The sequence below is a fragment of the Aythya fuligula genome, chromosome 10 (genome assembly GCF_009819795.1).
Source record: "Aythya fuligula isolate bAytFul2 chromosome 10, bAytFul2.pri, whole genome shotgun sequence".
Lineage (NCBI taxonomy): Eukaryota > Metazoa > Chordata > Aves > Anseriformes > Anatidae > Aythya > Aythya fuligula.
This window is the reverse complement of record NC_045568.1, coordinates 872,045-887,020: the sequence shown is the minus strand read 5'-3', so window position 1 is coordinate 887,020 and position 14,976 is coordinate 872,045. Positions and strand designations below refer to the sequence as shown.

Genomic DNA, 14,976 nt, shown 5'->3' with positions numbered 1-14,976 from the left:
GATACAATGGTGATAATACGAAAGTAATAATAGTATGTACAAACAAGTGATGCACAATGCAATTGCTCACCACCCGCTGACCGATGCCCAGCCTAACCCCGAGCAGTCCGGCCCCCTCCCCCCGGCTAGCCACCCCTATATATTGTTTAGCATGACGTCAGATGGTATGGAATACCCCTTTGGCTAGTTTGGGTCACCTGTCCTGGGTCTGTCCCCTCCCAGCTCTTACTGCACCCCCCAGCCTGCCCGTTGGCAGGACAGAGCAAAGGCTGAGATGTCCTTGGCTTAGTATAAGCACTGCTCTGCAACAATTAAAGCATCGGGGTGTTATCAGCACTCTTCTCATTCTAAGCCAAAACACAGCATTCCACCAGCTACTAGGAAGAAAATTAATTCTGTGCTAACTGAAACCAGGACACTCACCCATTGCTAAAGAGAGTAAAGTCAAGAAAAGAAGTCTATCTTAAAGTTTGAATGTCATCTTCAGGAGTGCATCCATCCATAACTGACAAGCTCACTGTACAAAGGAATTTAAAATTTGAAATGGAATAGTGTCACCTATTAGCAGCTGGAAACATCTGACATACTGGCAGCATGGCTTACATGTGTATTTTAATTTCAAAATAGATGTTTGTTTCTTTAAATTTCATCTCCTAGGGCTAGTTTATTTCATTTGTATTCCCTGTAGTGTGGCTTTTTTTTACATACATACACACATTCATGTACACACACATTATTCTATACTATAACAAATTGTTGAGCATCTGGTGCAGATACTTAATAAAGGACCATAAAAACATGGCTGCTGGCAGAAGGTGATTTGAAGGAACAGATTAAGTTGCCACTAGAATATGAAATACTATTTTGGTGTGGATATACACAAATATAATGTGTAATACATGATGAATAAATAATTCAATTGTTTTCAATACTATAATGTTATGATAACTTAATGTAACTATTAACTATACTATTATAATAATAAATATAGCAATACATAATTGTTAATAACAGCAATAATACCATTATTATCAATATTATAAGTATAAAATTAAAATAGACACATTGTTTTTCGTGGATCTGGTCTTCCAAAATTAAGAGGTCTAGCATTTTCTGTTCAGAAACATCTGTTTCAAACCCATCTAAAAATAAAATAGAGGTTGCACACTGGACATGTAGCAAAATTCTTCCTACCAAAGGAACAGCAACATTATGTGAAAAACCATGCTGCATTATTAAAAAGGACATTTGCAATGCTAATAAACCACAGAACATCATGACCTCTTAATTCCAAAAATGTAATGTATAACTGTTATTACTTTAAAACTGTGACGATCAACTTGTTTTAATAGTTCTGCATTTTACTTTTCACTTAACTTTCACTAACGTTCTAAACTACAACCACTAAAAACAAATGAGTTTTGTAAAAAAAAATAAATAAAAAATATGTTTTAGATGTTTAAAATATGCATTTATTTGTATACAAATATTGAAATTTACAAAATCAAAACAGTGTTGGGCTTAGGGATTGTTTTTCTACTGGGGAAAAAGGTTCCTAGTTCCCATTGTTCCATTCCCAATTGAACAATGCCACCATTCTCAATCAACAGACATTAGAAGAGCATTTTATTAGACAGCCCTGTAACACAGGACCCTAAAAAGGATAATATTATAAAAAGAAGAATATTGAATCATTATGCATTTTTAAACTAAAACATCTTGAAATTTTGTTTATCATGCCTAGTTAAAAATGTATCACTTGATTTTAAACTATACCTGATATTTGATAGCTTCAACAGAAAAATACATTCACAGTTTAGAACTAGGGGGTTACAAATTGGCAGAGGGAAAACCTGCATAATTTTAAGATACTAATGATTTATACATTTACTTTAAATAAATAAATAAATAAATAATCCCCAAAGTGAATACTTCTGAAATCACTCTAGTTATGAGAATTTCCATTGCTTTTCTACTCTAAAAGTTGAATTATGAAATGCTGAAAATAGCTGTGAAACTTTTAAAAAAGATAGAGAAGAGAAATATAAGGCACCAGACAAAAAGTCAAAATGTTTAGATTCTTTCAGGCATGGAAATAAATACCAGAGCTATTAATTTCTGTTCAAAGAACATATTGCTCATTATTTCTTTGGAATATTTGCTTCACATTGAAATACCAAAATAGTAAAAGTGTAAAACTGAAGTTGAGAAAAGGCAACTGACCTGATCTGGAGAAGGTCTGTGGTTGGAGTGTTGTGGCCTCCCAGGCGATCGGTGATGGTGGTGGTGGTGATGGTGGTGGTAGTGGTGATGGTCGTCATCATAGTTATCTGCCATCAGTTTCATTCTGTTTTGTGTCTATTTAGGATGTAAAGTGAGACAATTTATTACATGCTGGAATATATTAATTCAATACTTGTTTTGGCAAGATCTTAGCTCTTCCTTCACTCTTTTTTTTGGTAGCTGCAAGGACCTAACAATAGAAGTCAGGCCTGCTGGCTCATGAAGAAAAGGAAACAGGAATAGAAAAAGACAACAAAGCATGTGAACACATCTGTCTCAGTTTTCACGTATATAGAATTGCACAAAGAAGTTGGGAAAGGATATGATCAAGGATGTTGTGTTTGAAGGGCGTCAACAAAGACATTCAACTTCTCTAAATTTAATATTTTAGAACATTTGTCTTTTTTTTTCTTCAACCTATTACTATGTCTCACTAATTAACTTGCAAAAATTCACCAACAGAAATATTATGTGTTCTTGAAATATTTACAGTTATCTACTGCAAGTCAACAACAATAATGAGTAGTTATGCTAAAAGCTAAATATTAGCTATATTTTTAGTTGTATGCCAGGATCACCCTGTTAAACAGTAAATTAAAATAATCTTGAGTCTAATTCATGCAGACACAGATGCTTAGACAAATAAGTGATTATGGGACCAAATTAAAGTAAGTCTTAGATATAAATCTTTAAAACAAGATTAAGTAGATGGCTGAAAGGAAGATCGCAGTCTAAAGACACTTAATGTCACCTTCAAAAAACTAATCTTAATCCTGACACAATTTTTCTGTAGGGGAAAGGTTGCACTTGAAGAAGCATTATCTACTTTGTGTCAATTCTCTATGAGGACACCACTTGACTAGGTCATGCACAAACGTCTACTTTGCACATAGACACTTTGGAGGACATTAAAGATAAGAGTCTGAAGTCAATTGCAAGAAGTCACAGTTCTACCCACACTCCAAGGTGACAGGATGCATATTAACTCCAATGAGGATGCTGTCAAAACACATTACCCCAGGATTTTCTCCAAACTAATCAGTTCCAAAGGTCCAAATTAAACAGATGAATTTAAACACGAGTCATTTATTTGGTTATATTCCTATGCTAGCAGGTCTTACTGTATTCCACCTGAAAATGTCCACGGGATAGTATGTGGTAAATTTACTTCCTAAATGGATTATCCTATGAGAAAAATTGCATACCATATCTCCGTTTAGAAAATTTCACTGATTTAATAAATTAATAAATAGAAAATGTAAAAACTAAAATATTGCCATTAAATTCCCTCATTTTAATGAATTTGCTGAAGTAGAAAAGATTTCTGAAAGAAAAAAAAAAAAGAGAGAGAGAGAGAAAACTAAATATTATTACAAAATATTTCAAAATAACAGAATCTAATGTGAGGAAAACTATGAGCCCAGGGTTAAAAAAAAATCCTAAGCTTATTAATTATTGCTAATTATTAATTAATTAGCAATTAATTTTATTTTGAACTACCATAATGCTTCTCAAGCACCTCACATTGCCACTATTAGGGAGACAAACTACTTTATAGGAAGGCACTTGCACTCAGTTCAAGTTAAGATTAGAAAAAAAAAATCATAAGGCATTCATAATAACAAGATAGAGGAACAGTCGCAGATGGTATGTGTGCATGCTTTAGCCACTGTTAGACTCTTTATGGGCATCCCTATAGCAATAGAAGAGCATCTTCTCAGTGGGTTACAGAATACATGTAGCTCAAGTAGTAGATTCTTTCAAACAGGAATTGCGCTGGCACTATATGGTGTTTTTTCATGTCTTTTAACACTATTTTCTGCACAGTTGTGATCATTCCATTTTCTCCATCATGGATAAGAGAGGAGCATAGACCTGTATTAATTTCAGTTATGAATTTCTACTGATTTTACAAAAAATTAAAAAATAAATCAATGTGATTCATAGTTAGCCTGTTTGTCTTCACGTTCAAAGAGGATTGCTTTTTGAACAAGAGTGGAAAAGATGGAGAACTAATAGACAAATAATAACCCACTTACTGTAAACACTGTAATACCCTGCCTCTTTGGGGAAGCTCCTAAGATTTTATTAGTTTATTTTCTTATCAATGAACAGCCTTAAATTTCCTACCTTTCAACTGTATTCCATAAAAGAATGCAAAAGTTAAACAAGATGATATATGCAATCCTAAAAGTGTCCCCTGTAATGAGGTGTTGGAGATTAGACGTGTCATGGGATAAGAACTGTAAACGAATGATGTCATCTTTCTAATTTTGTGCTGAAATATAAATAAACCACTTCTAATGTTTCCTCCTTTTGGATGCCAGATTGCAGTAAAATCTGCACAAAGAAACTGTTAATGCTGCAGTAGGGTTCTTTTAGTTGTCCTGTTCTGGAAGCAAAACGTATAAGAGATAGGAAATTAGGATTTCCTTTCAATTGATACGATCATCAAACCATCCAAACATTTACATAACATTTTATTGTTATTGTTCATTCCTTAAAATTATACTAAATATTTTTAATAGCTTTTTCTTTTTATTAGTTAGTGCTTCACAATGACAACTAATAGGATTTTGAGTTTCTGCTTCTCTTCAATTTAGCTGCTGTCAAAGAGAGATGCTCACTTCAACAGTGAACTCCGTTTTCCAGATATGCTTAGCTTTCACTTTAGCAGTACAAAACATGGTATGATTTAAAATTTTAAAAGCAGGACTTTTAAGGATAAGCAGGAGGATTTCTGAAGGAGGAACAAAACTAAAGCCATCCAGAAAATTAAACAGAGGAAAAATATAATCCTTTTCAGCTCCTTCTAAACAAAATGCTGAAATGTTACTTCCATACACTTCCCTTGCTAACTCTTTTAATTCTTAGTAGGCATTGAAATGCCATGTATATTATTGTTTGAGGGAGAAACTAATTAACCACGCTGGAACTCATTCAAGACCCAAAGGCTTTACACACCCCACACACACATACAAGCACACACACCAACACGTAGAAAAGGATTTTATTGGCCATGTTTTAGGACATTGGCTTATCAGACAAACAGGAACTGCCTCTGCTCAGGGTTTCATGTCAACACATTTGAATATCATTCCAGTTCTGACTTGGGGGAAAAGTACCACCTACTGACTTGGCAATGCCAGAATTTCCTGCACCATCTTCAGCATGCCTGAAAATTTCCTGTTTGAAAATACATGAGACTTTTTCTTATATTATTTTCAAAAGCACTGCAGATTCCTAAATATGGCCTTTTATGATGATCTGGAAACTCAGCCCTGGAACGTGCAATTCATAAAAATTTGAATAATGCTGGCACATACATTAATATGTATCTAATCTGCATCATCTACTACTTTGCAAGAATAACCACAAATCAAAAATAGTTCCTTTATATAGTTCAAAATTTTACTCACATTTTCCTCTAAAAATCTAATCCCTACAAGTAGTTATTACAGAGCTTGAAAATGATTTTTTTTTTCTTTTTTTTTTTTTTTTTAAATTGAAGTTTGAAATCAAATTAGAGGGCTGATTGCAACCCCTTCCTGGTGGTCTGGATAGCCCCTTGCTCAGAATTTAATACTTTTTAGGTGAAAACCACCCTCAATTCAAAGGCGGTGTTAAAAGTAGGCATCTTCCTGATGTACATGTTAAGGTACATTTTTTAAGGTACATATCTTTTTGCCACATTTGTTTCATGAGCTTGCTCAAAATCAATTTTTGTTTTCATTTTTTTAGGTAACAGTGTTCACTACGGAATGAATAACATCAGTGACTTAGGGAGGAATTAGCTTTTAAGTTCTCTGCTGCTTCCACTACTACATAGCAGACCTTCTCAAATAATTAAACATTTCTGCCTTTGCAGTGGTCAAAAATACATCTGCTTCCCAATCAGGTCATTATAAAACCCATCATCAGAGTATACTCAGATACTAACATGGATATTTTCAAATGGATAATTACTGGATCTCTTCTGTTTATTTAAGAACCTCCTAATTCACAGTCTAGTGTAACTTCGTCAAGTCCCTAACAGACTCTTCAGTGCAACATTTAAAAGCATTAAGCACAAGCAGCTGGAAGAGCAGCTGCATTAGCCTGTGTAAAGTATGATTCCTGTGTGCCTCCACCCCAAAATCTCCAGCCAGCTCCTGATTAAGAAATGTTGTCAGTCCCGTATATAATAGGAAAGACCTAGAAGAAAAAAGAAAAACAGAAAGAAAAAAAAAAAAAAAAAAAAAGGAAGAAAAAGGAAGAAAAACAAAAAAAAGCTGCCATGGCACATTCTTTTTCCCAATGATGAGACCAAGTCTGTCCTGTGTACACTTAACAGGAGGTCATCCAAAACAAAGTTATGTTATTCTTGAGGAAAATATATATACTCTATTCAAGTTGAACAAATTAAATATTCTTTTACTTTCTTCCTGTTGTGTTTGCACTGGTATATTACAGCTGAAACAGAAGTTACAGGTTTGATGAAGATGTATCTGGAGAGCTACCCTAGCCTGCATGAGACTTATGAATCAGGCCTTTAAGCCTAAAATATTGTGAAATCTCCATATGCACCACTACTTAAAATTATGGAATATTCTGTGAATAAATCATTCTTACAATTTCAATTGCAAATCCACTGACTCACATCAGACTAAAGGTAGCACTACTATACAGCTTCCTGAAACCTCTCTATCAATTTCTGTGTCAAACAGAATTTTGGAGAATATGTATTTGCAAAATTTTGGTGACCTATACATAGCACCATTGTTTGTTTCCATTTATGATAATCATTGATCTTTTTTTCTATAGTATTCTTCTTTTTCTAATATTGTCCTGTGCATATCGGATCTAACCAAGTCAGCATAAGATCACATCTGCTGATTTCCTACAGTGGAGGTCATTCTTTACCAGTAATATTTCTAGAGACAAACATGAACCAAGATGCTACTATCTTTCAGACATTATGAAATCCTAAGTAAGTGTTGACTCAGAACATCATTACACACCACATCTTCTTTCATACTCATTGTCATCTTTTCTCCAAAATATAGCAGATTGATTTGTTTTGCAATCTACTTTGAAGATATGGACTACTTTAAACAAAGGGAGAGAATAAATTTCAAGTTCAGCAGCAAAGACAGAAGTGACATGTTGGAAGTCACAGACTTTTATTTTGAAAAATTACATTTCCTCCTCAGTGACTTCAGCAATCATGTTCTGTGACCACAATACAGAGATATGTACTCAGTTAGTCCTATTGTCCAGTGTATTATTGCTTTAGTTTTAGATATATGTTTTTATGTGTGCCGATGTATATAAATACACACACACATTTATATATGAATTTATGTACATATCATCAATTCCTTTATCCAGGAAAGACAGCAAAGCCTTTAGACCACAAATGCTTAGGCAATTTCTTGATTTTAACTTATTCTGGCAAAATGAAACCAGTTTCACTAGTGGCTGAAGGAATGATGAACTGCAGCATAGGCCTGAAATTAGAAGTGGGTGTGTCACTCAGAGCAGCCCAAAAAGGTATAAGTGATCCATTTGACTTGCAAAGGAGATGGGCTGTCAGTGGTCTCAAGTATTTTCTCAAGGCTGTGGTTTCCAAACCTCTCTTCTATTTCATTCCTTTTTAATTCTGCCAGTGGAAGTGCATTGTATTCTAACTCAGACATTGGCAGAAGAATCCTAAATTCTATCCTTAGCATGAATCTGAAATAATTTAGTTTCAATTTAGCATACCAGTTTCAATTTGCAAATTCTAACAGTTTGGGATACATTTCCTTTATGGAACACATTTGATACAAAAATAACTAAAAGACAAGGAACATGAAGCTCTGTTACTTTTGCCTGTCATTTTTCAGCGTGTTTCAACTTGGTTTTGGGCTCTTACCTCAAGTTAGGTAAGCTACAAATTTTAATTTCCTGTTTTGATCATTCATCATATGCTGAGAAGCGGTATCTCTGACAGCAAAATTATCATACCCAGTTGTTTATGTTTTGTTTGTTTGTTTTTGAAAATGTCTGGTGAACACCAGGCCCACACCTGAGACAGAACAAGTTTTAATTTGGCTTTATATTAGGAAAGAAGAAAAAAAAAAATAAATTTTAAAACGCAACAATTCATTAACTGCATCTCTTACAGACTCTGTATAGCCTTATTAGTTTTATCCTGAAAGACTTCCACATTTTTTTTTGCTTTAAATTTATTGACTGCATTCAGTAAATGCTACATCCATTTTGAAATAAAGGAAAGATAGAGGAATTAAAAGTGGTTTAAAGCTAGGAGAACAGGTATATTAACACTTAGGGCTTGAAACATTTGTCTTTGATCATTCAGTATCACTATTTGCTAAGCTGTCAAGGTTATGAATGGTATGTGTAACTGAATTTTTAACCCACTTAACAAGGAATTTATGATCAAGCTCTGTATGAATACTGACAGATATTTCTTGTCCTTCTAAAATTCTGTAGAGTTTAAGTAAGGATCTACAGAAGTGGAATGAAAGTCTTTGATTGACTAGTAACAGACTCTCAATAGCTTAACAACAATCTGTAACTGTAAAACTATAATATTAAAACTGTCTTTAAAAAAATATTTTAGCAAGGTGGCAATAGGTAACTATGCTTTGATCTGTCATCTGGATCAAGTTAACAATGAAACTCATGAATGAGGTTAAAACGAGGAAAAATAGTAAGATTTTTTCCTCTGGGATATAGGTGTAATGCCATTCAACAGCTATTACTTTCCTTTGGATTTTCTTTTCAATCTCTCTTCACTAAAAGGAATTTGAAACATTTCTAGAATATTCCCTTTTAATAGGGTAGGATTTTTCCCTATACAATATGGGAAGAAGGTACACATAAGGCCTGCAAGCTATACTGGACAGGTCCTGGAGTGCAATAAAAGCATGAAAATTAAAATCTAGAGACTCACCTTCTAGCTTAGAATCTGCAATGGCCTCTTGTTTATCATCTTCAACATCACAGAACCTCTATGTCTTGCAATCTCACTATTGAAAATAATACTCCCACAAAATACTTTGACATCTTCTTGTGGCAGATGTTTAGTTCTATTTTTCCTGATTTTTTTTTTTTTTTTTTTTTACAAATAAATGATTTAATTTGAGCTTTTTTTTTTCATTTTAGAAAAATCATTAGCATGTATTATTATATTATGTATTATATATTAGCATTCATTAGCATTTCAGAAAATACTAATATAATCTTAAAAACAAACAAACAAAAAACACCTTGAAATCCAGAAGGTAAGAGTCTAAAAAGCTGTGTACGTAAGACTATATAATTCATCGAGTTTATCCAGAAGTTACATAAACCTACTGGAATTCATTTGGATTGCATGAAAGCATGTGCAACTGTAATTGTTTTTTTCAGTTTGAATCCAGTGCTTCGGGCATGAATTCTGTTAGCTGAGGGTTAACAAAACATTTGCTAAATAATCCAGTTCTGTATTTATTCTCTATAATAAATAAAATTAGTATTCATGTCAGAACAGTATTTTTGCACATTCTTTGAAATCTGTTATTTGAAGACAAGTGACGAATTTCTAATTATTCCTACTGCTGCACAGCACAGAGATTGTTAACAGCCGCAGAATATAATTTGTAGCTGTTTTGTTATTTGATATCTTACCTATACTTAAATATTGGACAACAAATGCTGTACTTGGCCTCAAATACCTTTAAAGTTCACCATATCACATTTGTCACTCAGTTTGTTAAAGCACTCTCAGTTTGCATGAAATGAAGACTTTACAAAAGCAGTATATATCTTTCATTAAATAATAAAAAATATTCTAAAAGTGGATTTATATGCTTATGTAACAGAGGAAGACAGTCTTGAAAAGTAGCTACGAAGGGCTTCTCAGAAGTGATTGCTGTGTTTCGAAGTAACCACCATGATGACTTATAATAACCATGAAGTCATAGGTTGCATCAAAGAACAATGAAACCATCACAGACCACATTGAAAATTAAAAGTATATGCCATGTAAGCCTGTATTTCTAAAGCCTAAGTCTAACAACTTATTATTATACTCTTCAGCAACTTTCCATTTGTATCATCTGTGTTGTCTCATCACTTTACGTATTTTTCCAAGATCAAAAAAAAAAATTCAAATTCCAACTTTGGAGCCTTTAAAAAACATGCTCAACATCACTGTCATTTCAGTCCACCCTCTCTGAGCATTTTGGACATGGTAGGGATACATGCATTCTGCCTAAGTGATTTGATACTAAACCAAACAGTAAGCCTAATTTGATAACTAGAAAGAAGATTTAAGAGAGATTCCATCGCAAAGTTTCAGTCCAAACTTCTTTTGCTTAACCTCCTTGATATGTGCAAGCTGAGTCACTAGTTACATAGCTGATGCAAATAAATAAATAAATAAATAAATAAATATGAAATAAAGTAAAATAAGTAAAATAAACCCAATATCATTATTTTAAAAGAGCCAAACCTTGATTCTGTGCTCAATTCATTTTAATGGTAGCACATTTATTGAATTAACACAATTCAATGAGATAAACCATTAAAATATATCATCCAACTTTTTCTTTCTTTTGACAGAAGGACTTCTGACCTTTTTCCACAAGTTAAAAGATCTGTCAGTTGGCCATTGCTCTGAAGGACTTCTTGCCAATTCTATAGCTATATAAAAAAACTTGGACTTCAATTTGTGTTAAGTATTCAACCTCTGGAATACTTCATGCTAATTATTCAGGCTACCTCTAACAGCATAACACTAGCACCATACTGTTAATCTCATGCAAAATAAGTTACGCTGTCTTAATAATTACAAATATATGACAATGTTCAAGGTTGGTTTTGTTTTGTTGTTGGTGGTTTTTTTTTTGCTTATACAGTGAGTTTTTATATACTAAATTATGAATATGTTTGCAAGCACACAACAGTAACTAAAAGATAATGAGAACGTAACAGTATGGTAACTAAGAACTCCAGATGTTAAAAAAAATTATCATAATCATAACCATATGATTATTAGAATGCATCACTATGGATTAGAGCTATGTTTTACTGAGTGTTTTAATTATGCATTTTCTTTTTATAACATCCCTGTAATATAATCTATCCTCATATTCCTACTCCTAGCTCTATTTGGACAAGGGTTTTGCTGCTTTGTTTCCCCCCTCAGTTTTAGAATACAATTATTTTTTTTCCCTATTAAAATTCCAAATGGGCTAATAAGCATGTGTGGTATTTTTTTTTCCATGATATAGTGTGTGGAAAGGGAGGGACAGAATGCATGCTGGTTAAAAGTATGCATGATAGTGTGCTGTAGAAAAGTTTGGCTACTAAACTCTTCTCTTCCTTTTTTTTTTTTTTGACCTCATTAATGCTACAACCATTGCATATGAAGTAAAGAACAATGATGCCCTTACACTAGAAAAGATCTTTTTTTCCCTTCATTTTCCCATCTATATCTAGTCATATAGTAAATTTAATTCATGTGATGAAAAATCTTACCATTCTTATCATTTGTGACATGCATGCAAACAAAACATCTGTTCTCACTCCCTGTCTGCCTTTAGACCCTGTTTGTCTCCAGTTTCACAGTATAAAAAGTAGTTTCAGAAGAAGTACTAAAAAGTTTCCAAGTTTTCAAGAAATCCAACCTTCCTCCTAGGTGAAATGCAATGCTGGTCAAATTAGATTCTCTGACTGCTGCGAGGCAATATTATCAGAGATAAAAATGTTGTTAAATATTTCATTTGTAATGAAGCAAAAAATACATGAAGACTAGAAACTGTCAGAAACAATTGTTTTTTTTTCCAAAAAGTGACACCAAATAAGTTTTTCAGATTAACTACTTTAATTATTTTTCTGAAGGTATCTTAAGGTATGTCATAAAACAGAAGTAAACCAATGTGATACAGAAAGAACAGTGGAGAAAGTGTTAGGCTAAATGAAGCCTGAGTAGCATAGAAGAAATAAATGGTCATGAAAGAGACAAAAAGCAAAGAATACCTTATATTTATCTGCCTGGGAGCAAATATGATAAAAACAACCTATGTATTTAAAGTTGAGAGAAATAATAAGTGAAAAGCAGTTTCCAATATAGATCTTGGCAAAGACATTGATCTGATAATTTGTTGTTGAATGTGAACATGAAAGTTCTACATATATTTCATTCTTTTCAATTAGAGTACTATTTAACTGATATTAACAACAATTAGACTTACTGCTTTGCAAGATTACAGGATTTATCTTATCCTGAAAGATAAGAAGTCAGAGCAAATAATAAGTCCCCCTCTTCATGAGCTGAAGGATAATAGTCTTCTCACAAACATCAGCAGGGATATTAGATGCTTGGCACACTGAGAACAGGCATAAGCAGATGCTTATATGAAGTACTAAGACCAAATTTCTGCTTTCACTTGTAATTGAAGTTATGTTGATGTCAACATGGTTCTCCTGATTTCTCTGTAGTGGTCCCTGCATTTAGAGTTTGTGTTTTTCAAGCCTTTTTAAGTTTTATGAATTAAAAGTATGGCTTGAAGCACAGGAAATATCTTGTGCAATACAGCATACTAAGTAACGTGTAGGCTAGAGTCACGCTAAAAGTATTTGTCAGAGACCTGCTACTAAACCTGGTAATTACATAAAAGTATGTAAAAATGCAGACACAAAGAAGTGGGTTAAAAAGCATAATTAAGGCTCTGAAATAGCAGCTGCCTGAGGACATCCCAGGCCAGGTCCCAGTAAATACAGAACAACATAAGAAGGTAGAGCTCTCTGGCTGGAGGGATTTTTTTGTTTGGTTGGTTTTGGTGTTGTTGTTTTAGAACAGGAAATAACCCATTGAAAACATTCTTGCCCAGAGAGGTTTTGGAGTCTCCTTTGGAGACATTCAGAAATCACCTGGACACGATCCTGTACAACATACTTGGCAGGAGGGTTGGACTACATGATCTCCAGAGATCCTTTCCAACCTCAACCATTCTGGATTCTGTGATACTTCCATATAATGATTATTTAACACCAGATGTCAATCAGAAATTTCAGTAACAAAGCAGGATCTTTGAAACTGCAATTGTATGGTTAGTAGCACTAATTGTCTTCAAGGTCTGCATAGTTCCTTTCAGTTGTAATTTTTGCAATTTCATTACCAAGTCCAGCTTTCTCATTTGTACTTTTGTATCATATACAAAAACTAGATGAAATTGCTACATTTCTTCCATTGTATGCAATAAAAAAATAAATAAAAAATTCAACACATTGATATAATTGTACAAAATATCTGATTTTCATAGTATGAAAATTCAATGTAAAAAATATTTGAATATTTGCTCTTACCTGTCAAAATGAAACAAACAGCTTAGATAGCATAAAACTCCTGCAACTAAAGATATCAGACTACTCTGCTGTTCACTGTGAGGTGCAGACAAAGCTTGACAAAGACCAATATTATGACAGGAAACAGAAGAGGGAAACAAAGGCTCAGTGGTCAAATATGTCTGTAGTACCAACACGAATGGCTTCAAACACAAATTCTATGTTTCTGTGAAGTAACGTTTAGTCTCAACAGTACAACAAATCTGCCTCTAAAGAGCTGTGTATTTAATAACAATTATAGAATGGCCTGGGTTGAAAGGGGCCTTAAAGATCATCTAACTCCAACCCTCTGCCATAGGCAGGGTGCCACCCACTAGATCAGGTAGCCAAGAGCCTCATCGAACCTGGTCTGGAACATCTCCAGGGATGGGGCATCCACAAGTTTTTTTTTGGCAACCTATTCCAGTGCCTCGCCACCCTTACAGTAAAGAATTTCATCCTAATATCTGATCTAAATCTATCCTCTGATAGTTTAAGACCATTCCCCCTTGTCTTATCATTATCTACCTGAGTAAAGAGTCCTTCTCCATTCTTTTTATAAGACTCCTTTAAGCACTGAAAGGCCACAAAGAGGTCTCCCCAGAGCCTTCTCTTCTCCAGGCTGAACAGCCCCAGTTCTCTCAGCCTTTCTTCACAGGAGACGTGCTCCAGCTCTCTGATCATCTTTGTGGCCCACCTCTGGGCTTGCTTGACAACAGATCTGTATCTTTTCTTGTGCCCCCAGACCTGGATGCAGTATTCCAGGTGGGGTCTCACAAGGGCAGAATATAGGGAGACAATCACCTCCCTTGACCTGCTGGTTACACCTTTTCTGAGCCAGGATGCAGTTGGGGTGTTCTGGGCTGCAAGTGTGTACTGCTGACTGCTGTCGAGCCTTTCATCCAACAGAACCCCCCAAAATAATAATAATAGTACCAGCAGCAAAAAAAAAAAAAAAAAAAAAAAATAGTAGTGGTAATAAAAGTAGTATTCTGTACTCCTAAAGCATTTCCTGTGACATTTAGAAAATAAAAAAAAAAAAAAAAAAAAAAACACAAAACAATACAGTCTGACATCAGAAACAATAGTGATTGGAACTGACTCAAAACCTGAACAGTACCACAGATCATGAGGTCTACAGATGGTGATGTCTACAGACACTGTAAGAAAGCATTGCAAAACTTGTTTACTTGTTTGTTCCCAAACTTGTTAAATATTAGAAGGCTTAAACATTTTGAACAGCCAGAATAATCACAACTGCAACATCTAATCCTATTCTTGTTTCTTATAATGTACTATAAAAACAATTTTAATACTATAAAATATACAATACAA

At 34.0% G+C, this 14,976-nt stretch overlaps 1 protein-coding gene across 7 annotated transcripts in view; it reads right to left on the bottom strand.

Annotated features, from left to right (window-relative positions):
- ERC2 (ELKS/RAB6-interacting/CAST family member 2) overlaps positions 1–14,976 on the bottom strand; it is a 551,904-nt gene that overhangs the window by 138,838 nt on the left and 398,090 nt on the right. For all 7 annotated transcript variants that reach the window (XR_004253689.1, XR_004253691.1, XR_004253692.1 and 4 more), the window contains one exon: positions 2,224–2,358. Coding sequence is in view for 1 of the 7 variants with exons in the window: in XM_032193894.1 (XP_032049785.1) it covers positions 2,224–2,358 (135 nt within the window). In the remaining 6 variants the exon portion in view is untranslated. The remainder of the gene's footprint in view (positions 1–2,223; positions 2,359–14,976) is intronic.